The sequence below is a fragment of the Hermetia illucens genome, chromosome 2 (assembly GCF_905115235.1).
Source record: "Hermetia illucens chromosome 2, iHerIll2.2.curated.20191125, whole genome shotgun sequence".
NCBI lineage: Eukaryota > Metazoa > Arthropoda > Insecta > Diptera > Stratiomyidae > Hermetia > Hermetia illucens.
In genome coordinates this window covers 111,454,292-111,478,144 of record NC_051850.1, presented here as the reverse complement: position 1 = coordinate 111,478,144, position 23,853 = coordinate 111,454,292, and the positions used below count along the sequence as shown (strand labels likewise).

The 23,853-nt window shown below is 41.6% G+C and overlaps 2 protein-coding genes across 2 annotated transcripts; one reads left to right on the top strand and one right to left on the bottom strand.

Moving 5' to 3' along the window:
• Positions 1–2,284: 2,284 nt before the first annotated feature.
• Positions 2,285–11,047, bottom strand: LOC119649540 (germinal-center associated nuclear protein). Its single transcript, XM_038051727.1, has 6 exons — positions 10,744–11,047; positions 3,456–3,629; positions 3,224–3,385; positions 2,917–3,147; positions 2,708–2,845; positions 2,285–2,627 (listed from the first exon to the last, which is right to left on the bottom strand). The coding sequence occupies exons 1-6, from the start codon at positions 10,800–10,802 to the stop codon at positions 2,348–2,350; spliced, it is 1,044 nt and encodes a 347-aa protein (XP_037907655.1). The 5' UTR covers positions 10,803–11,047; the 3' UTR covers positions 2,285–2,347.
• A 136-nt stretch (positions 11,048–11,183) lies between these two features.
• Positions 11,184–19,219, top strand: LOC119649539 (F-box only protein 28). Its single transcript, XM_038051726.1, has 5 exons — positions 11,184–11,434; positions 11,540–11,667; positions 17,741–18,051; positions 18,109–18,281; positions 18,352–19,219. The coding sequence occupies exons 1-5, from the start codon at positions 11,333–11,335 to the stop codon at positions 18,703–18,705; spliced, it is 1,068 nt and encodes a 355-aa protein (XP_037907654.1). The 5' UTR covers positions 11,184–11,332; the 3' UTR covers positions 18,706–19,219.
• The last annotated feature ends 4,634 nt before the right edge of the window (positions 19,220–23,853 follow it).

Genomic DNA, 23,853 nt, shown 5'->3' with positions numbered 1-23,853 from the left:
CTTCTATATACTGATCTTACCTCATTACGTCTTTCACCATGTACAAACGTCCAGTACCTTTGCTGCTGATAACTGACCAGATCATAACCTTTGTAGGGTGCTTCACAGTTTGAACAACGCAGTCAGGATTAAATTTTTCTGCAGGACGATGGCGAACAAACTGAGTTCTATTCTACAAAATTTCAAATGTGCTTTCATCTCTAAAGCAGACCCATCAAGAACAGAAAAAATAAATGAATATCCTAAGTATCAATGCTTATCTTTTATTGTTTCATAGTAAATGATGCATCTAATATCAACGTAACGATCTCCAGAAGTTGAAATCTTTATCACGCCGCTGTGTGGCCCATTTCCGACGCTTGGCTTTAAACGTAAATCCTTTAATTTTCAACGTACAGTGCGCTCAGATGCAATTACATTAGCATCTTCCAGTTGAGATTTTATCGGTCTTGTGGTAGCACATCTGTTTTCTCGGCAAATTTTCCCTAGATACCTTTCTGACCTGGTAGTAAAAATGGGTTTACTCCTTAAACAGTAATCTTTACCTACTTCAAAAAAATGTTTATCTTGAGGAAAGATTCTAATGACTAGCTAAATCATTATGGTAAACAAAATATCCCTTTTTGGATATGACTCAAAACTTGGCTGAGGCATATTTTTAATGACATGTCACTTAATTTTTTTGAGCCACGGCTCCAGCGCCCTGATTTCAAATGGCACTAGCATTTCATTGTCTTATATGTGCCCAACGCCATCAAGCAAGTCTTAACTAGAATAGAATTGGAGGGGTACTTGTATAATCCACTCTGCTCTGGGAGGTTGTCTGTGAGCAGAAGTACATCTCAAGATGATGCCATCCATCCGGTGCTCTAAAAACACTTTATGAAGAATCATTTGACTCAAGAGATGTACCAGGCATATGCTACGTACGTAGATAATTGACAAAGTGTTGATGAAAAATTTGAAATACAATTACTATCATGCAAAGTTATGGGTCTACTATCAGAATTTCTTCTTCTTTAACAATGCAAAAGATAAACTAAAAACAATTGTCTTAGCTTAAGTAAAATATGAGGCTTACAGGTTGGAAAGCTCAGATTTGAAATTTTTAACACGTTTAAGGATGCTCCCGTCGAAAGGTGCAATGTCACACTTGGGTTAAATAAAAAGAATATAGGTAAACCCAGTTGCTTGATTCAAACAGGTTAAAATTGTCAGAATAGAAAAACAGGAAAAGGGGCATGTCTAAACGTTGGAACTTATTTCTTTCCCCGGAACTCCCTTTGAATATAAACTGAGATGGGGTTAAGTTTGGTAAGTTAATTTATTTGCAAAAAATTGCATCATCGTAATATGTATATGTTGACTCCAATATAGGGTAAAAGGTGATAATTTCGCGACTTCGAGAACATAAAGGATTCGAGAGGTTCAAAGGACAACCACTTTTCGAAATACAAGGCAGTTTCGTGAATAGTTGAAATGTTGCACAAATCCAGTTTGTTATGTTTTGTTATTATGATGATTCGATTCGAGAGGTTCAAAGGACAACCACTTTTCGAAATACAAGGCAGTTTCGTGAATAGTTGAAATGTTGCACAAATCCAGTTTGTTATGTTTTGTTATTATGATGAATTGTAACTTCAAAGACTTATTGGTAATATATCTACATATATTCGAAACTTATATTTATTTGTGATTGATAATTATCATAATTACTGCCTCAGATGCTGTGGTTGCATCTTCCTCTGGTACGTCTAGTCTGGTACACACTGAAGGTTAAGTTAAGATGAAATGAAGTGTCATTGGAAAGGGAATGCATCCACACTTCTCGAGGCAGCAGTCAATCATTACTTTTTATGCATTCCTTTCCCGCTGGGTACTTCAGTTTCATTATACTACAGCAGAGTGACAAAGACTAAAAAACAGTTGATTATGTACTGAGGAAATGCACAATTGGTGCCCGAAATACGTATACACCAACAAAATAACATATACCGTATAGAAAGAATTATCTATTTTTATTTATTTTGGCACATTCGGATTTAGTTCAAGTGATAAACTATCATAAATAGACTCTTAGAGTGAGTCGACAGAAGATTAGTTGCAAAACCTGGAAAGAATTGACTGCAATAACGAGTTTTAAATCTTATAAAAACTAAAATGTTAATGAGCGAATCATGCAATGCAAACGTAGAAAAAAAGTATCTTTGAAGATAAATTGGCATAGCTAAAGGCATCCTTGGAATAACGGAGATGAGGATTTTGAAAAATCGTGCTGGTAGACGCTTTCAATGTGTAATCTTAAAAGCTTTTTATTTTCTGATGAAAACCGTCATTAACAAAAAGACTAAAATTTCTTCAATAACAAAACTTCAGGTAGATATAATTTCTGCAATTTTTCTTCGACAAAACCTTCGTGGACGGCGTTGATTGGATTCCTATCACAGAGAAAAGCCGCTTTCGAAAATTTAACTGATTCGCCATCCGATTGCGCTTCCACTCCATAATATTTGCAGTCATTCACAACACTACCCCGATCTGAGTAGAGAAATCCTGTTTGCAGCCATTTGATTGGCACAGTTAAATTTTTGCTATTATATGCTACTGAAAAAACTTGATATAGTTCTCTGAAAAAAAAAAGAGTAAAATGAATAACGATTCGAAATCTGCTTTACATAGTTTATGGGTGGAATCTACGAGAATTTACCTTCTTAAAACAGGTAACTTCAATGAAGCAATAGCAGCTAGAATATGAGGCAACCCCTCCATTAACTTCATCACTTTGTAGTAGTTCCTTCTATACATTTCAAGCGACATTTGTTGCGCTGTACAGAATATTGGATCCCTGCACAATAATTCAAATTTTTTTCCATGGTAATATTTAAAAAAACATATCTGTTTATGCAGCATTTATACCTGAAATTCATAGGTACTTTCAAACTCCTCTGCAGCGCCTCATATGACCCTAGATTAAACAGCTGATACAAGGACTCGATAAAACTTCGTCTTTTCGTCATCAATATTGTAAACGGGCGCTCGTCTTGTAAACTTAACTCATCGTAGCAACATAGAGTCTTCTTCAAGCATTCTTGAAGGTGTTGATTGCAAATGGCAGGATCGAAATTGTCTACTGCTTCTGTGCATAATCTTCAAAATTGAAAAAGGGGCACAATTCTAGTGTACTCCAAGCTATTTATAACATACCGAGAAACTAAATCATTACCTATAACGACAATATGCTAAAAACATAATTGTCGGCTCCAATAAACTTATTGTGGTCAGCGTGTCGAGATTCTGCATAACAATTTCTTGACGAACACATCTCAGTCTGTCGAATATAAAGTCGTAGACGAAACATAAAGGTTTCCGCTTATCCATAAGAATACTAACAACGAGAAAATAAGAACCGAATTTAGGATTAACGCCGATAAATATGTTGGGTTGTTTTCAATTACTCTTTTAACAGATACTCAACAGTCTTTTGCAACGCTCTTGGCGTTCTGAGGTCAGATTTACGAGGCGTTTTGATACCAGCCGCTGAACGAGAGAATGATTTTACCACTATACCTGGTACATTTTTTTCACCTTGTTTCCGCTCGAAGAAATGTAGTAAATGTTCTTTTGTCCGCCTAAAAGAAGACGTTTATATTTATAACAGATTCAAATTTTAATGATCTAATAATAATAAAAAACAAGTCGGGAAACCGGAAGCTAGACGCTTCAGGTATGAAAGGTTTTGTGTATTTCTTTTATAAAGAGATTTGGATGTGCATTGTCCCATTAGCATGTAGCACGTAAAATATGCATATATTATGTGAAAATAGCCACTTTCGAGTGATATTGACATTCATAGTCTTGAATTTGCAGAGGAGCGCAGATTTGACCTAGTATAACTTTGTTAGTAATATTGCGATTTTCACCAAATTTGGCAGGATCATGATTTATACTGTAGCCTACATTGCTGCAAAATTTTGTGATTTTAGGGTGAACTTAAGGGGGGTTTTCCTGTCAATTACTAAAAATTATAGTAATATACTATTATTAACTTTATTTGAACAGCTATCGATATGGAGGGTATTTCGGAGCCTAGGCACCATATAGTGGCAGCCCTCTGGTTTTTTCCAGATTTTTCGGTTAGGTAGTTCCTGAGAATGGGTTCGTTAAAAAAATGACCACTTTCAACCCCCCGCACTCCCCACCTTTTCAGCAAAGTCAAAACTAATACTGGCTTCGAAAAGTACTAACCGAGACCTTTAATTTGATACCCCACATGACTATATTTGATGAAAAAAAAATGTACACCCCCCTTTTGCATGTATGGGGACCCCCACTTAAATTCGTCGTAAGAGAATATAACTCACTATATGCGTGAGCGTTCACAGTTCCCACCTTTTTACCAAATTTGGTGTCAATCGCTACAACCGTATCCGAGAAAAATGCGTGTGACGGACAGACAGACAGACAGACAGACAGACAGACAGACGGACAGACAGACAGACAGTAAACCGATTTTAATAAGGTTTTGTTTTACAAACAAAACCTTAAAAATGACCACTGATTCTACGGAAGTTTTTCAATGAAAGAGAAAAATGCAAATCCACTAGTTCGGCTAAAGCAATAACATGAATCTAAGCCAAACTCAGAAAATCTATTTTCAGTAAAATCCACCATTATGTATACACTAGTAACTAAAGAAGCGCATAATAGAAATTATTTCTGAATTGGGAACTGTTAATCTCTTTTTAAGGTTTTGGCTGTCACACGCACTTTTCACCAAAACGGCTATACTGATTCAAACGAAATTTGGTGGGCGTATGAGAACTATGAAATCCCACGCATACAGTGAGTGACTTAAATTTACGTGCCGTTTAAAGGGGGGCTCCCCATACATCCAAAGCGGGGATGCAACAATTTTTTTCACCATTTATAGTCATCTGATATTTGAAAAAAATCAGGGTTATAGGCTTATACGAAATCCAGTCCTTAAAATATGTCCCATTCCGATATTTGCTCAAATAAACTTACCAATATTATATTACCAGCTTTTAGAATTGACCGAAAAACCCCTTTAAGTTCATCCTAGAAGTAATAAATTTTCCACCGGCATAAAGGACAGTCTCCGGATGGCTCAAGTGGTTAGAGCGCTGGGTCGTAGCTGAAGGCCGCGATTTAAATCTCACTGATTGACCTAGCTGTGAATGAGTACCTGAGTTAAATCAGGTTAATAATCTCGGGCGAACGCAATGCTGACCACATTGCCTCCTACAGTGTACTGTAGTGTACTGTTACCGTCTTGAATGAAGTGTTCTAACACACTACAAGGCCGCGATCCAATATGGATCGTTGCGCCAACGATTATTATTATCATTATAGAGGATAATATCGCACAAACCCATGCCAACTTCCATGGAAATCGGGCTATAAATGTTAAAATTATAGCGTTTCGTACGAATTTTCTGCATCTTAAGCCATGCAAATGAGATGCGGACGTCATAATTCACGAGAATAATTGACATTCGAGTAAAATATTACAATTACATAAAGAATCTATTTCTCCCCAGCTCTTTTTTAACAAAACCTTATTAAAGTCTATTCGATGTCTGTCTGCCTGTCGATTTACTTCTAAACGGCTAAACCAATTGTCACAAAATTTGATGACAACATGAGGTCAATGAACCTTTATACAACGGTTGGCATCATTTGGCACTAGCTCCCTATACATGTGAAAGGCGAGAGTGAATTTTTTTCACTGAATATAGTCGTGTGTGGTATCAAATAAAAGAGCTCAGTTATTATTTTTCGAATGATGATGATGATGATGATATTTTCGATACCGGATGAAGCATAGAGGGAGTGAGGGTTCAAAATATGTGCCCAAAAAGTGTAACAATTCTCGTTCTCAAAAACTCAAACGAAACATCTGAAAAAATCACAATGATGCATCTATACGAAATCTAGGCCTCAAAATACATACCATTCCGATATCTACTTAAATAAAGTTAATTAAAGTATATTACCATATTCTAGAAATTTTCCCAAAACCCCCCTTAATTTGATCCTAAAAGTGTAAACGTAGTATGGTTATAAGTAATAACATAATGCATAATTTTGGAAAGTTTGACAAAAATCAAACTATTTTGAACAAAGTTATAGAAAGTCCACGTTATATATTTCACGTGAATTTACCGCACTCTAAGACGTATATGCCGCCATCATTATATAAAGTGAACTCATATGAAAGGCGGAGTTAGAGTGTGGAAATACATTTTTATATCAAGGAATATGAATTGGAGGTATACGTGAATGGGAAATAGGGAATTTCTCATACAAGATAAACACAAAACCTTTATACCCGAAACATCCAGCTTCCGGTATTCTGACTTGTTTGTATCTGTTGTAGGTTAACTTCTTCACATTTGCAAATAATATTGAATATTGATATACAGTGCTTTTCAGATAGTTTTTTTTTTGTGTAAATGGATCTTTACAAGATAGGAATGGTTAACTGCACACGCGGACTTGTCATGAACTCATCGCTCCTCACATAGGGAAACACAAAACGTTTTATACTTGGAGCGTCTAGCTTCAGCTTATTTTTAATTGAAGAAAGGGGTCCAAATCTACAAAAATTTATTATTTATTTTAAAATGCATTCAGTGCATATAGCTAAATAATATTAGGTTGGGAAAAAAGTAATGTTGTATTTTGTCAATAGATGGCGACACATATATTGTGTTGTACTTATCGCATCATACTATACGGCGATCTGAATACGGCAATCTGTACTATAAGTGTCTCTTTGACAATGTTGTGATCATACGTTTCAGTCTCAAGTTATAGCGCGTCGAAGATGAAGTCCACCAAGCAAGAAATTCGTCATATTTTACCTTTTCACTATCTGAGAGGTAAAAATGTAACGAAGGCGGCCAAAAAAATTTGTGAAGTTTATGGGCCCGATACTGTAACGATTCGCATAGCACAGCGTTGGTTTGATCGATTTCGTTCTGGTGTAATGGATGTCGAAGGTACACCCCGTACTGGTAGGTCAATCGTCGTAGAAACCGATAAAATCGTCGACATAATCCAAGTAGACCGGCATGTGAGCATTCGCTCGATTGGCCAGGAACTGGGTAAGGACCATAAAACCGTTTGGAACCATTTGCAGAAGATTAGATTCCAAAAAAAAATGGATGTTTGGGTGCCACACGAGTTGACGCAAAAAATCTCTTGGACCGAGTCAACGCCTGCAATGCACTGCTGAAACGGAACGAATTCAACCCATTTTTGAAGCGGATGGTGACTGGTGATGAAAAGTGGATCACGTACGAAAATCTCAAACGAAAAAGATCGTGGTCGAAGCCCGATAAGCCGGCCCAAACCATCGCCAAGCCCGGATTGACGGCCAGGAAGGTTTTGCTGTGTGTTTGGTAGGATAGGAAGGGAGTCATCCACTATGAGCTGCTCAACTATGGCCAAACCCTCAATTCGGTCGTCTACTGTGAGCAACTCGACCGTTTGAAGCAGGCAATTGACCGGAAGCAGCCAGGGTTGGTCAATAGGAATGGTGTTCTGTTCCACCAGGACAACGCTCTGCCTCACACATCTTTGATGACCCGCCAGAAGCTACAGGAGCTCGGATGGGATGTCCTATCACACCCACCGTATAGTCCGAACCTGGCACCAAGTGAATACCATCTCTTCCGGTCCATGCAAAACGCTCATGGTGCTACTAAGTTCGCCTCAAAAGAGGCTTGCGAAAACTTGCTGTCTGAGTTTTTTGCAAATAAGGAGGGGAATAATGGAGTTTCCTTCTAAATGGCAACAAGTTTGCGAACAAAACGGCACATATTTGACTTAAATCGGATAATTCTAAGTAAATAAAGCGTTAAAATTCGATCACAAATACGATATTAATTTTCCCCCAACCCAATTTGTTTTGTATACTAGTGAGAAATGCCTTCTTATTCGAAAGGTGACTTTGCAAACAATTATTTTTCAAATGTGTTTTTCTCAACATGACCGATCATTACAAAATTTGGAGATATGGTTCTTTATAAAATGACCAAGAGTACGAACCAACATTTAAAATTAAAGCTTTTTGGCTTCAGATAAAAATTGTGGTCGCTACACGTCCCGCAGTTGGATAACTCTTGTTATGACCTTCATCGGAATAATGTCGTGTAACTTTTTTATTCTTGGCTTATATTTTTCAACAAAAAAAACCCCGAAAATACTTCAAATTATGTCTATTATAATGTCCAAATTTGATTGAATTTCAGTTGAAACGAAGAGTTGGGACCCAACACTGGCTTAGTTAATTCTTCAACCGGGTTATTTAGTTGCTGTCAAATACCATGAAGATTTTTGAACGCATTCTTGACAATCGTATTCGCGAAATCGTTCAAATAACAGTGAATCAAGCAGGGTTTGCCAAGAATTGCGGAACTATTGACGCAATACACGGTGCGTCCTTACTCATGGAGAAACACCGTGAGAGGCATCATCCTTTTTATATTGCATTTCTGGATCTAGAGAAAGCCTTTGGCCGTGTTGGCCCATTGTACTTGCCACCCCCGTCTAATGGAATATTCCGGATTCGTTAACGTATAGCAGGATTTCCGTTAGTGGAGAACATCGGCACCAAAGATCTCATGCCTGATGCGTCCATAGGCGGGGCATTCACATAGGAAATGCTCCGTGGATTCCGCTTCCTCATTACAGGAGGGACACGTATCATCTTCGGTAATTCCTATTCTGAACATATGCCCAGCTAGTGAATTATGGCCTGTCAGAATGCCAACAATACACCTGCAAGTCCCCCTGCTTTTCGACAGAATAAACTTTGCGGTACGTATGTTCGGTTCTGGCAGGAAAAGTTTAGTGTGTCGAGCAGCATTTGGGCTCTGCCACCTGTCCTTATGGGAAGCTTGTTCCCAGTTTTTGAAAACAGACTTAGCCAATGCTACTGATATTCCAATTGCTGGCTCCGGTCCCGGCATAGGAGAGATTGACCCCTCTTTCGCTAAAGCGTCCGAGATTTCAATTCCCTCTACGCCACAGTGACCAGGTACCCAGACTAGTTCCACCGTATTGAATCTAGATATAGAGTTCAAACGGTTTCTGCATTCCTGAACGATTTTCGAAGTGATCAAAGGACTGCTCAATGCCCTCAATGCAGCTTGGCTGTCACTGCAGATTGCGATGCGCCTGCCCTTCAACCGCTCGTCAGTCACCCAGTTTGCCGCCCTTAGGATCGCATAAACTTCGGCTTGGAAAACCGTTGCATATTATCCCAAAAAAAAAGTCCACTTCTCTTTTTTATTCGAGAGGTAGACTCCAGCTCCAGAACCCTCTTCTGTTTTTGAGCCATCGGTGTAGAAGACTTCCGTATATCCCAGTCCTCTCCACGCTTCAGGGTAACTTCATATCTTCTACCAAACAGATGTATGCGGACCCGAGAATCGGAAGGCATTGTAAGAACTAAATTCAGTCCTCCCAGTAACTCTTCCAATGCTCTGTGCCCCCCAGATCCGTTGTTTGCCCATAGACCTAATCGAATTAGTCTATGGGCTGCTCTAATTGCAATGCTTTGAATGAATATATCCAGGGGCTGCAAATTCAGTTGTGCACTGAGAACTGCGCCGGATGTCGTGTTCATGGCACCAGTGATACCCAGACACACAGTTCTTTGCAGTGCGGCTAGTTTACGGTGAAAACCTTTTTGTCTCACCTTCACCCACCACACTACGGATGCATATACGAACATCGGCCTAATGATGGCAACGTATATCCACATTACGACATGAGGCCTGAGTCCCCATGTCGAGGCAAATGTCCGTCTGCACAGCCCATAAGCTGTGAGAGCTCGTTTCATCTTTAGCTCTACATGTTTGTTCCAAAGAAGTTTTTTATCTAGAGTGACCCCCAGATATTTCACTTCTTCGGAGTGTTGAAGGGTAGTACCTCTCATCTCAGGGAGGCAAAGTCCATCCAATTTTCTCCTTTTTGTGAATAAAACCATCGTGGTTTTATTTGGATTAACTGACAGACCATATCTGAGGCACCAGCTGTCTATATTCCTACACACCGTTCCAAGATCCCGGTCAACAGCAAGTACAGCCACGTCATCAGCATTAGCTTGAGCGTGTATTGGCAAATTTTGCAGTTCGCATAGTAGTGAGTGGATCAGCATACTCCACAGAAGTGGAGAAAGCACACCTCCTTGGGGGCAGCCCTTCGTTGCTTCTGCCATCAGGTAGCGATCGACACCTACCTCAGCGCACAGCAATCTCTGCGTTAGCATAGCATGGATCCACTTAATTAAAGCTAAAGATATAACAGTAACTTAACATATTAGACCGACGATATACAAAACATAAACATTTCCGACTTTCCGAATGTTGCACTCTCTAAAACAGCACTGAAATTTACAGGTTGCCGACTCCCAACTTATTTTAGTAGGTTTGTACTGGAAACAGGACAATTCCGAAGAATGTCTTCCTGGACCATGTTATCGGTGATGAATAATCGCTACAGCTACTCCCTGGCGTACCATGGTGATCCGACTAAAGTGATGATTCCCCCGTTTTAGTAGGTTAAAGTTTGTAAGAAATCCCTCTTAAAGACCTTACAATGGGAAAGGATCCGCCGAACTATCCAACTCGCTGAGATTCGAAGATTGTGATGACACAAAAATCCCTGTGGCAGCTGCTTTAAATATGCTAATTTTGCAAAGAGACTCACAATTTTATTTCATGCTGCGGACACATATCCTCACAGGTCCCTTGCACAAACTCTGTCATTTCCTTTTTTGTTGTTTTCGCCAAATCAATCAAACAAAACTCGCGACAGCTGAATTATTGTTTGACATTTACAGCACACGCAGCAACTTGTTGAAGTACATGGGTCGTTGCTGCTGTCAAATCTGAGTGGTGTGTGTTTCTTTCCCAATCAAATAATTGGAAATTCTTGAGTTAAGTGAATGATCCGTTTACTACAATTCGGCTTTTAATATTGTTACGTTTTAAGTGGATATTTTTAAGTAAATACTTTTTTCTGCATTGCATGTATAGCCGAGATTTTTGCCAAAATTTATATATTCAAAAACTGGCACTGCATATCCTAGCTTGACAGTCAGCTGTCACTATCCCCACAAGAGCTACCTGGACACTTCGTTCGATTGTTCTCGTCGATCATTTCGAGAGAGGCCTTCTGTTTACAAATAGAATTTTCGAATCTTCTTAACGCGGACGTCTGTTGTGTGGAAACGAGGTGACTGATCGACAAGAGTTTCGTGTTTCCCGTTTGAAAGTGAATGCCAACAGCCTGAGAAATGCAGCGCGCCAGCCCCATGACTATTCTGGATCTTCCCGACTGCATGCTCGAGAACATTTTGGAGTACATGAGCTACGATGAAGTGGCTCGCAAGCGGATTGTAAGTAGCCCGACTTTCATTTCCCCGTTCACTGTCTGCCCAGTTTATGTAATTGCCTTTGTCATGAATTAACTGATTTTCCACGCCCACCATGCATGTTTCCAGGTTTGTCGGCCGTTCGACAAGGCGGGTCAGCGGATCCTCAACAGGGGGTTCAATAAGATGATTAGGACTCACGCAGCGCACTTGAAACGATTGAAAGCTTTGCTGCCGCGCCGCGAATCGGAACGCAGGTAAGGAACTTTGCAAAGTAAGCATGCGCGATAGAGGCAGTGGCGATGACCCCAGAATGCAATTATTCACCCGTGGGCGCTCCGTTCAAAATGCGCATTTGAAACACAAATAGACAATGTTGACTTTATTAGACTCGCGTCCCATGATTCATTTGAGCGGATGTTCCTAGCTCAGTTCGCCGAGCCATCTAGAAACTTTGTAATGGCGAAGAACATCTGCAGAATTAAATCTTGGAATAATCAAAACGGCCATTGATGGCGTTGAGTTCTTGTTTTGGTTTCGGCTTAAGAAACTCGGATTAAGTGAATTTGAATAAAATTCATAAACTTTCAACAATAAGCTCGAAATTCCTTACTCTGGACTAGCGTAAACACTTGACTTGAGTTAGAATTGGGGAAAATACAAAGCAGAGCAAGAAATCTCTTGTCGTTTCTTACAGAATCCAATTACTCCATTTAAAACCAAAAGTTAAAACAAAAGCAAGTACGGCTGACATTTCCCACATTCAACGATATTCAATATTTAAAAGCATCTGGAAATCTTAATTTCTCCACAAAACCATTCACGATTAACGCTTATAAGTAATGTGAAACTGGCAACGATGTCGGCCCCCAACCATTTTCTGAATTTCATATCTTAACTGCTTCAAGAAAAGTTTGTTGAAACCCTGTGTACGATTCCCCTGTAGTTTAGTCCTGGAATGAAAACGCGGTTGCGTCCTTTGGATATTAAGAATATTTCGAGAGATTCCGGTCCAAGTTAAGGAGGAGGGAATTTCCAGAGAGACGCATGACCGTATGATTGGCCGCCTTTCCACGCTGCAATGGTGTCGCGTCTATATGCGTCATTGGCCTTCCGTTTCACCTCCAAGTGAATGGGGGGTAGATTTAGGATAGCTTAAAGTACCGCAGTTGGCGTAGTACTCATTGCTCCAGTAATACTTAGGCAACCAAGTCTCTGAATCTGCGTTAGTAGCTTCCTGCTGTTAGCAAAGTCCAATCTTTGCCACCAGACGATGCACACATATATCGCAATGGGTTTTATTATGGATGTATACATCCAGTATATGCGTTTTGGTGAAAGTCCCCAGGTCTTACCTATCGCATTCCTACAGCACCAGAGCAATCTGCCGGATTTCTGATATTGTGCTTCCACGTTAACTTGAAGTCGAAATGTGCTCCTAATTATTTGACTGTTTGTGCCAGCTGGATTTCCGCCCCTGCTAAGTTGGATAGCGTACAGCTGGCCCACCTGACGTTTCTAGTGAACATAACTAGTCCAGTCTTCTTAGTGTTCACCGTAAGCCCATTGCGGGGACACTAACTGTGGATTTCATGCAGAGTTGCATTCAAACAGTCACTGTGTCCCCAAACTTACCGATAATTATTACGGCTAGATCATCTGCAAGTGCTTACCCGAAGATTTTTTACTCCAAGAGCCACAGCAGAGTATATCTATTACCAGGAGCCATAACAGCGGAGAGAGAAATCCTCCCGGAGAGAGAAATCCTCCCTGAGAACAAATATCACCTTCACATCACGCCAGTTAATTGAAATATAAGCGTGTGCTAGGCATGCAGGATATATATTCCGGATATTTAGACCCAGGGCATTCATTCCCTCTATTACTAGCGCGGGAATGATGCCATCCAGACCTGCAGACTTGTATCTATGGAACGAGTTAAATGCCTATTTTACTCACTCCAGTGATGCTACTTTGCATGCACCTGTCGGCCCCGAGATTAGATTTTGGATGCCGCCTGGAAAATGCACTTCAAGCAAATGGTTTGCCGTTTCTTTATCGCTTTCTGTGCACCTTCCTTTCTGTAAACGTAAATAGCCCAGTTTCTGGCTACGTTCTTTAACAAGAATCCGGTTCAGCTTTGAGCTTGCCTCCAGAAAGTTAGTCTCTTGGCAAAAGCGTCTCCATGATTATCGTTTAGCCAATCTTATGCTCTTCTTTAGAGCCTTCTGTGCCTCTTTAGCGATTCCAGCCAGCAGCTGAATCACACTTCAGAGCACGACTGAGGAGCAGGAGTGTTTTGCCAAATTTGAGTTCCATCATGGTGTTTTACCCTTCTTTGGTATCTTGAGTGGGCAGCTTTCTTCGAAAGCTTCTTTCATGCTAGTTGTGATCATTTGGGTTGTCTTCTCAATTCCAGCAACGGATTTGATTCCCCTCCCAGGGATCGAGCGCTCAGTTCTATTTTATACGTCCCCCAATCTGTCTTCCGCGGATTCCGAAATGGAGGGGGTGAAGGTGTATCCATGTCCATTACGAAATCAATGCGTCTGTGATCCGAGATTGAGATATCATTTGATAATCTCCGACCAGAGCCGCGATGTCGATGACCTCTCACGTGGCCACGTTGAAGAAAGAGGGGTCATTACCAAAACTAAGGATCTGCAAATCGGTTCCTACTAGATACTCCAGTAGTCTCGATCCTCTTGCGTTGATGTTGGAACTTCCCGAGCATATGTGGTGAGCGTTGACATCACGTCCTGATATTACCCCCACGCCTTTACTTTTGGCATATTGGGTAGCTCTCATGAATGTTCCACTGAGAACTTCTTCTACGTCATCGGGGACTTTTTATGGCTAGTTTAGCCAATGTGGTGTCGCCATCACACAGGTGTTAACCAAGTTAGTCTGGAAGTCTTGAGACTACCATGCAGGAGCGGGGTCGATCACTTCCATTGGAATACCCCACCAACAGCCCATGGTTCTTGTACGAGGTATATAAATGTCTTGCACCTATTGATCCGACGACGGATAAGTGCAGTCGCCACTTTACAATGCTGCAAATTTATTTGGGAAATGTTGCACCAAATCTACGCTTCAGATGAAGATGGCAAGGGCTGCACGTTCCCTGCAATGGTTTTAGGAGCCGACAATTGTAATATGACGGTCCCTAGCCTGTAGTAGAGTTGGCAGCCCGATTGTTCCCGAATCTTCTTAGCGTTAGGTTCGGGGACGCCGATAGTCAGAAAAGTTCCCGGCCTATCGGCTCTCTCTCCTATTTTGCTGAATAACAGCATCCAGGTGGAGGTGGTGAGGTTATTCTGCACACCAAGTTGTTCCAGAACCCGTGAACCATTCCGCTCTTCTTCTGGAAACCAGAGGGACACTTTTTGAACGATGGCATCTGAGAGACCCTTTTCAGGGTTAGTCATGCGCCCTCCCATATACCGTTGAGGGAGGAGCAGTACTGCCTGATCACTCGTTAGTGTCTTCGTCGACAAAGTTTAACCGTAACATTTTACGGTATACAGCTACTGACTCAAAGCGAAGCTTAATGTCTTGCGAGGATGCAGTCCTTACAGCAAGGAAGAGTTTTCTCCTAAGCGTTTTGCACTGCTCAGTATCGTAACCGGATGGATTAGAGTTGTCATAGTAGACCCATCCAAAGGCTGCAAATGAATGCCTAACCGATGCCAGCGGAGTCCCCTTTGCTGCCTTTTGTGTCGAAGAGTTAGGATCGTCCGAGGACCGCTGCCGCTTCGGTTTCCCTTTAGCCGCAGGTGCCCCGTACGATTCTTTCTCCTCAACATTTGCACAGCTCATGGACAGGTGCTTACCCATGGGTAAGACTTTAGCCTCAGCAAGTGACGCCGATTGGAGCCTCAGGTCGGGAGTGCTGACAGAAGGGGTCTGTTTAGGCTCGTCCGTTAAGGACTGGGTCCCAATTAGATTGGTTCCCACTCAAGTAAGTGGAGAATATGAGTCTAGACTTAGGTTCTCCATCGATGAGCTTAGGGTTGCCTCTTCACTCGGGGTTGGATCGTCAGGATCGAGATTTAATTGTAGTTTTTTAAAAGGTTTTTTTTTGCTTTCTCATAATTGGCTGCCATGGCCTCAATTTTATCGGGAAAAGTACGTCGATCTCGGCAGAGCCCCTTTTTGCCACGACAAGGGGATCCCCTGGTATCCAGAGTTCACCGTTTATGGCCACAACTTAACCTCTGTGACCATTCAGCCCTCGGCACGGTAGTCACATCTTGGGGTTTTGATTATCGCTTCGCTTCAGGTGTCACCTCTCGTTTCCTGGAGGATCTTTCTTACTGGGCTCCCTCGCCTCGACAAGGTAGGTAATCGTCGAGGAAGAAATTTTTATTTTCGGCTTTAATGACTGTACCATCTGGGAATTTAAGGGGTCATCCCGTGTAAAGGATGTGTTTTTTTGGATTTTTTTTTTTTTTTTAGAAGGACTCAATAACTATAAAACGCGAATTTTTCACCATATATTTATTAACATCTTGAACATACGTAATAACTTTTTCAGATCGATTTGACCATTGTTATTGAAAAACATGGAACTTATCCACTCATCTCTAAAAATCTATTTTTCGGGTGCCGCGCTAGAGAGCAGCCTTGTTTCTAATCAAAAACTTAAATGTGTTTCAATTTAGTGTTACATTGTTCTTTGTTCTGCCGAGTCTACTTTTGTTTATTTTGAAATTTGTGAAAATTAGGCAATGAATTCTTAAAAATCAAATTTCGATCTATTTTTACCCCCATTAATGGGACATACCGCGTCAACTACGTCATCTTTTACTTTCTGAACTGTTCTTCAGTTCCCCCAAGAATTCCCGAGACTGTTCTTCGCCATGTGTTAATAAGGCGACCCACTAGGCGACCATCTGAGATAGTAGCTTCCACTACATATCGTAGCCAACATTGCAGTTGTTATCCTCTCTTAATATATGACCTATACACCGCCACTTTCTGGTCGACATCGACGAGTAACTGGCCTACGCACCGATCGCAACTAAGTTCTTCGTTCGAAATTGATTCAGGCAGAGCACCCCGGTGACACTTCGCAGACAAGGGGTAATGCAAGGTTAGGGGTAGCCTTGATGTTGGTATTGCGATAACTGCATTTCCACGTTTTAGCAATGCAGCGAAGGTGAATCTAACACTGTTAATGCTTCAAATTACATCAAGTTCGGTGTCACCGTCGGCAGAAACGAGGTTTTCGAGATATACATATTGGTTGACGCCTTTGATGTTCTACCCATTAATACGCGTAGGTAGTGCACGATGAGTAATAAACCTGAGAATCTTGGTTTTGTTGGTGTATATCTTCAGCCCAATTTCAGCGCAGTTCTCCAGCCTCGCGATATGTGGCGGATGCAAAACACTAGCGAAAGTAAGTTACCACGAAATGGTGATCCCTCGCCAGGTGGATCTTAGTGCCTCTTTCTCTACTCTCTACTGCTAATTGCAAAAATGGTCAATCTCATTGCTCGTACGATATCGGTCAGTTAAATCCCAAGTAACCTTATTGCAAGCTCTCTACTTGAACAATGTGCCACCAATGACAATGGTCTGAAGCTACAGAAATCCACAAACCTGCTACCGTTATTGCTACGGTCGCCAAGACCGTGTTTGCCTACCACATGTTCGAGCAAGTAGTTCTCAAAGGACATCTTGACATTCAGATGATTCATTACGATCACAATGTCACAGGTGAACTGCATGTAATTACTCGAAGAGAGCATCTTTCTCAACTATATCGGAAATCTCCGTTGGTGTGTAGCACTGTACAATTGACTTAGACCGGAATCTTATCAGAAACCATCTCTCCCCGGCCAAGAGGGCACGCCTTGCGGTAGCCGTTAGAAGCAACGCGACACCAAATTCGCGTTTGCTATTGGTTTTCCAGAGTATATCCCTTTTATTGTCTTTTACGACAAGCGGGGAAGACTGAGTGTATTCCTAAGCCCCAACTCATAGAGCACAATGTCAAAAATGCATTATAAAATCTTCATGATTTCGGACAATAATCGAATTAAACGTTGCAGTGAACATTTTGCTGAACTGCCTTTCTTTTTCCCTATTGAAAACGGTCGTGATATCTTGCCAGTTAACTAGTATTCTGCGGTCCTCAGCAACAGTGCTGGATCCCAACTCGTGACAAATCCTTCTCCTTTATCTGGGCTCAGGACTAACGTGTTATGTAAATAACATGGCGATGTTTCAACGGGGTTCAGTGAATCAACAAAATCGTTCAATAATCACAAAAGGTATGCACTCAAAGTCACATTTTCACTTTCTTTTTTCTTTTTCCAGAAATCATCCCCTGGCACGTCATACGGACATTCTTACGTGCATTGAGACCCGAATTTCAATGCTCTCAATGACTTATTCAAAGTACATCGATTTGAACTTATGCTGCTTCATACCTGGCAAGGTAATTGACGAAGTGTACAATATCTTCAAGTTGATAAAATATGACACGAAACCGTTGCGTGCACATGAAGTTCTTCAAGAACTTCGGGACATCTCATCGATGGCCATTGAACATTTCGACGAGAAAATTGCCAATGGTTTGAAAAAGTCATATATGAGCGCAAGTCCCGGAAGATTGTCCGTTGCCGGATGTGAGTTAAATCATAGCTCCCGACGGTTTTTTTATTCAATATCTTGCATTTTTTTAGCCATAGGTTCCGGAAGCGATCTTTTGCATTTAACGCCACCTTCATTGTCAGTAGACGACATGGGCGAGGTAATGCCCCGTCGTTGTGATGGAGAAAATAATTGTCGCCAAGCCCGAATGAATAAAATGGCACTAGTGCGCATGGAAACGAAATACAAAAATGCAATCAAGAAGGTGAGGCCCCCAACTGAGCTTATCATTCATTACTCCTTCAAAATTCAAATAACTACCCAATTTTCCGCAGTTCACTCAGATGATTCAAATTCAGAACAAGCAAATGCGTCACTTGCGATGCAATTCTCTAAGGATTTCGCAATTGACCTCAACAGTAGCTGACCTCAAGCGTCAAATCGAAGAATCAGAGGCAAAAAACCGTGAAATCAAAGCCAACATAAGTCAGATTGCACAGGAAGCTGGTTCTTCCATATCATCAGCACCAGTGCCAATGCGCAATATCAAGCCTCGTGCAGCAACAATCATCCTGAAGCGAAGAATCACGCAGTCGATAAACGACACAACGGACTTCCCGGAGATGAAACAGATTAAATTGGATGAGTATAAAGACGAGCAGCAGGACGACAACATGCTTATCTGTTAAATTCGTTGCGTTATGAATTGTAATATATGTGATTTTGCTTGCGAATTGTTTACTAAGCAATAATGAAAGTTTATTGGCATTGATCGTAATAATTAAGAATAGGATAATTTATGAATACTCACAGAATAGTTTTTTGCTAAATGGATTAGCAAAGGATCAAAACCCGTCTGAAATCGGAGAAGAACAAAAATGAAGCAAACTTCGATACCTCTCGAACCATTGTAAAATGAAATTACGCATTGAATCATTTTATATATTATACAAAGTAAAGAGAATGTAGCGTAGTTGTATTTTTTAAGAAATTGATGTCTATCGACTTCGCACATTCTTGTGAATTTTATACCTAGAGAAATCTTGAATATGCACCCTCTTATTGTTTATAAGGACTGAAATTAGTCACTGGACATGTGTGGAAACTGTCCATCATTGCGGTTATGAATATAGGTTACAATTTATATATTTAAACTTCTTTCTACATTTAAAATAAATGAATGATGAGCCTATTCTTTGTGAAGTTTCGTAAGTTTTTTTTCATAGCGTTAGGAAATGGCATCAGAATGCACCTGGTCTAGCCATTAAAACCACTCTGGATTGTTCAGGAATGAAAAGCCGGAAAAGAAACAAATACGATTTGAACGGCAGCTTATTAGCTGAGCTGAGCTTCCGTATTTCTGATCTTTTTCTTCAGCCTTTGTCCCGTTCACAAGCGGTGTCGGCTCGCCGTGATCGGCTTCACCATTTGGTTCTATCGAATGCCTGATCTGGGTGCAATCTCGAGTCTTTCAAATCAAGCCACCATTGTTTAGGTCTGCCTTTTGGTCGTTTACCATCGACTTCGATGTTCAGACCAATCGTGGCAAGTGAATTCTGGTTGGCACGAATTGCGTGACCGTACCATCGAAGACGCCTCTCTCGCAACTTTTCCACGATCGGTACAACCCCATAACGATCGCGGATATCCTCATTTCGGATGTGATCTAAACGTGTGACGCCCCTAGTCCAACGTAGCATCTTCGTCTCCATTACCGCAAGACGCCGTTCATTGTTTTTTATAGTCGGCCAACACTCAGAACCATAGAGAGCGACTGAACGGACGACATTGCGGTAAATTTTAGATTTGAGACGTTCGTTGATACGTCGAGTATAAAGAGCATCAGTTGTGGAACGCCACTTCATCCAGGTTGCGTTAATGCGTGAAGCAATTTCATAACGCAGTTCTCCATTGGCTGATAGCGTTGACCCGAGGTATTCAAATCGCTCAGTTCTGGGCAGATCACTGCCGCTGACAGTGATTGTGTCTGTTTCATGGGGATCGGTCGTCAAAAATTCAGGTTTGTTTAAATTCAATCTGAGAACGTGCTGCATGAGGCGATCATTCCATTTTTGAACAAGTTGCTCGAGATCATTTTTGCTAGCAGATGCTAGAGAAACATCATCTCCATAAAGCAGTGTGTAGGGCGCTGGACGTTGGGTATCCCGTGTGACGGTGTCCATAACAAGAACAAAGAGGAGTGGTGAGAGGGCACTTCCTTGATGAACACCAACAGAGACACGAGGCGGTTTTGATACACCCGCCATACTTCGAACTTTACTTTTCGGATCGTGGTAAAGCAATTGAACCCAGCGCACGAGTTCTTTTGGAATAAAGTTTTGTCGCAAAGTATACCAGATTAGTGCGTGTGGCACACGGTCAAACGCTTTCTTTAGATCCAGAAACGCAAATGTAAAGAGGGCGATGCTTCTCACGGTGTTTCTCCATGAGTAATCGCGCAGCATATATTGCGTCAGTAGTTCCGCAGTTCTTGACAAATCCAGCTTGATTCACGGTTATTTCAACGATTTCGCGAATACGGTTGTCAAGAATGTGTTCTTCATGGTATAGGAAAGTAACCGGATCGGACGGTAATTTGAACATTCTGCTGGGTAGGTAGATAGGTATCAGTGGCCGCTCCGAGGAGCCCAATTAGCGCTTTGGTGCGCCGTTTTGATGCCACAAACTCCTAAGACCGTGACTGTTGTTATAGGAACAGGGAAGCAGAGTCCAGCTGGCTCGGATCTTCAGAGCCAGCCCATAGCATTCACGAAGGAAAGCAGCTCTCCGACCCTGCAGCTAGAAATCTCACTGAGGTCCCCAAAGAATGGTTTACCCAGCGTCCGCAGCCTGACTCGAGCCAGAGCCGGGCAATCGCAGAGAAAGTGCATGAGGGTTTCCCTTCCTTCTCCGCAGGTTCGGCAATGTGAGTTGTAGGGTAAGCCGAGCCTAGCGGCATGGTCCCCTATGGGCACATTCTGCTGGACTACCTTCCTTTTTTCATATTGGAACAGTGGTATTTTCTTACCAGTCAGATGGTGTTCTTCCTTCCTGAATAACCCGATTTAAGAATTCATTGAGCCACAGTGTTGGGTCCCGGATCTTCGCTTTCCAGAGTTCAGATGCGATTTCGTCAGGTCCTGTTGCTTTCCCCGACTTCATTTGTTTTATTGCCTCCTCAACTTCAGTTGCGCTGACTGGTGGAACTGGTTCAAATGCCGACAATGATTGTGGAAGTGGAGGATGCGTAAATTCTGCAGTTGAAATCTGCTCGAAGTATTCTCGCCATCTATCTGTTGCGGCTCGAAAGTACCGTTCTTGTCATTAACGCAACAGAAGTGTTCGATATCCTGTATACGTTCGTTACGACTTTTAGCAAGTCGATACAGATCTCTCTCGCCATCCCAGTTTATCGTAAAGATTTTTGTAATGGTTCGCTCGGGTGACAGCGGGCCGCTTTCTTTGCTTCCCGGTTGGCGTTCTTATAAATTTGCCAATTAGCAGGCGTTTTATAGTCGAGAAATTTGTGGTAGAGGCGTTTCTTTTCACTGACCTTCATTTCAACATCATCATTCCAAAGCCAAGTATCTCGGTAGATGTACCGCTTACCCGGCTTGGTAACCCTGAGGGTTGCAGAAGCCGCTTTGTGGATCGTGTCTTTCATTTGGTTCCACGATTCGTCCACATTCGTAATGGTCGGCAATCATATGAGTGAGATCGTTTCTTCTCACCAAATCACCACCATTTGATGCGCCGCGGGCCAGTGCGTTCCTCACGCTGTTTTATCGGTGGCTTAATTCGCAGTACAGTAATCAGCGGCCAATGTTGAGGCGTGATGGTCTCATAGGGAACGACTTTGCAATCAGTGACGGTGGTAAAATGTCGGCGTCTTATGAGAATATAATCGATTTGCGTTTTACTGCTCCCACTGTAAAATGTAGGAAGATGAGACAATCATTTGATGAACCATGTATTCATAATTACAAGGTCATGAGTGTCCGCAAAATCGATTATACGCTCGCCTATCGATCGACCAATAGTTTGATGGTATTTTCGTCGCTTCCTTCTTCCGGAAAGTTCAATGTAGTATGCTTCCCCACAGAGTTATTTATCGCCGCGTACGGAACCTTGATGATTTTTAAGAAGAAGAGAAGAATACCCATTTTGAGTGTAACAATTGAGTATCTGCGTGCTCACTGCCGTCGGAAAGATAACAACTAAAATAATCGGGGAACGCATTAAAATTTTGATCTTGAAATTTTGATCGACAGAGCAGGCTGCTTTCCGCTCCGGATCCTCCTGTATTGAACACATCAACATCCTACAGATAAAAATAAAAATGAGGAAGAGAGAGAGAGAGAGTAAGTAGCTCTCGAAATACATATTTACTTACTATTGAAATATATTGTAGTAGGATAAAGCTAGCTAGTTTTATTTTTATTTAGAAGAACTACAAGCATCGGAACGATAACTAATCCTACAGATAATTTTGGAACAGTGCGCAGAATTCTGATCTTCGCTTCACCTGAACAGGAAGTGTATCTGGAGTGCTCTACGCTGGAGGGGCATTCTGCAGAAACCAATAGCTATTATGAGTGCGGCATACGATGGCGCAAAATGTCTCATGCTGCTCCGAGGATTTTGAGGTCGAAAGTGAGGTTCGCCAATCCTGCCTCAAACACATCGACTACACTGATGATATCTGTTGGCTCTTTCACCGGATCATAGACCTTGGCCAAATGTCTCTGGATTTGGAAAGAGAGGCAGATAGAGTTGAACTAAAGATAAATACCAACAAAACCAAAGTTGTCAGTCTGACGGGTCATCGCACTTTATCTGCATTAATGGGCAGGGCATCGAAGATGTTGGTCAATTTGGATATCTAGGAAGCGTTGTTTTCTGCTGACGGTGGCATCGAACTGTATGTTGTCCGACGCATTAAGAGCGTTAGATCCGTTTTCGCTGCCCTGCCTAAAGTTGAGACTGTTCTTTCTGTTTTGCTACATGGGAGTAGCACATGGAAAGTGAACTCCTTCGGTGGCGCTACAGCTCAAATCGAGCCTAAGCCTCCCTGATGCATAGCCTCCAATAATCTCAATCCAGGGACCGCGTCCTCCAGTTAGAAAATCTTACAATTGATCTGTAATATGCGTCCACTGAGTCCTTCTAACATGCATTCGTTCGATGCCATTGCATTTTCCAGATTTTGACTAGTGTCGACGCTGCTGGGTCGTCAAATAATTCATACAATCCATTTACGGCTCCGAAAGTTTTTCGGAGAATTTTACTCTCGAAGATATCGATCTGCTTTTCCGACATGTTCGTCAAGGCCACGTCTCGCATTCATATAGCAGCACGGAACAAATTAATATCTCGTAGATACGTAATTTATTGCGTCTGTGTAATTTCCTCAATCTCATTATAGATAGGGTCCCATAAAATGCTTTATGAGCAGTAATAATCCGCCTTTGGATTTGGTGTTTTTTGTTCCTACCCCCTGGTGAGTAGGGCGCTTAGGTAGATGAATAGACCCGTCTATTCAAAATTATGCACGTCCATTGCAAAGTTCTGCATACTAGCAGCCAATGGATACATTGACCTTGAGCCCCACTTCACCCTCTGTTGACTTGAACCGCTCGAAGACTTCTTTCGCACGAAGCATCGATCGGGCAAGAATATCCACGCAGAATTGCGTACACCACCTGGAGTTGACCAATAACATACCTCTGCAATCAACTGATGACGTATCCGAATACCAAGTTAAAGAGGACCGAGCGAGACCATATCCTGTCTTAAGTCTTGACACTATAGCAAAGCTTTGTGTCAGTTCATTTTGA

Excerpts from the sequence above, each read along its gene's own strand:
- LOC119649540 (XM_038051727.1), bottom strand. The coding sequence starts at position 10,802 with ATGACAGAGTTTGTGCAAGGGACCTGTGAGGATATGTGTCCGCAGCAT. Across the intron at positions 3,386-3,455 it reads GTTGAGTATCTGTTAAAAGA|TATTCTTATGGATAAGCGGA; the intron begins GTAATTGAAAAC and ends TCTCGTTGTTAG. Across the intron at positions 2,628-2,707 it reads AAGTTACCTGTTTTAAGAAG|AGAACTATATCAAGTTTTTT; the intron begins GTAAATTCTCGT and ends TTTTTTTTTCAG.
- LOC119649539 (XM_038051726.1), top strand. The coding sequence starts at position 11,333 with ATGCAGCGCGCCAGCCCCATGACTATTCTGGATCTTCCCGACTGCATG. Across the intron at positions 18,052-18,108 it reads AAGATTGTCCGTTGCCGGAT|CCATAGGTTCCGGAAGCGAT; the intron begins GTGAGTTAAATC and ends GCATTTTTTTAG. Across the intron at positions 18,282-18,351 it reads ACAAAAATGCAATCAAGAAG|TTCACTCAGATGATTCAAAT; the intron begins GTGAGGCCCCCA and ends AATTTTCCGCAG.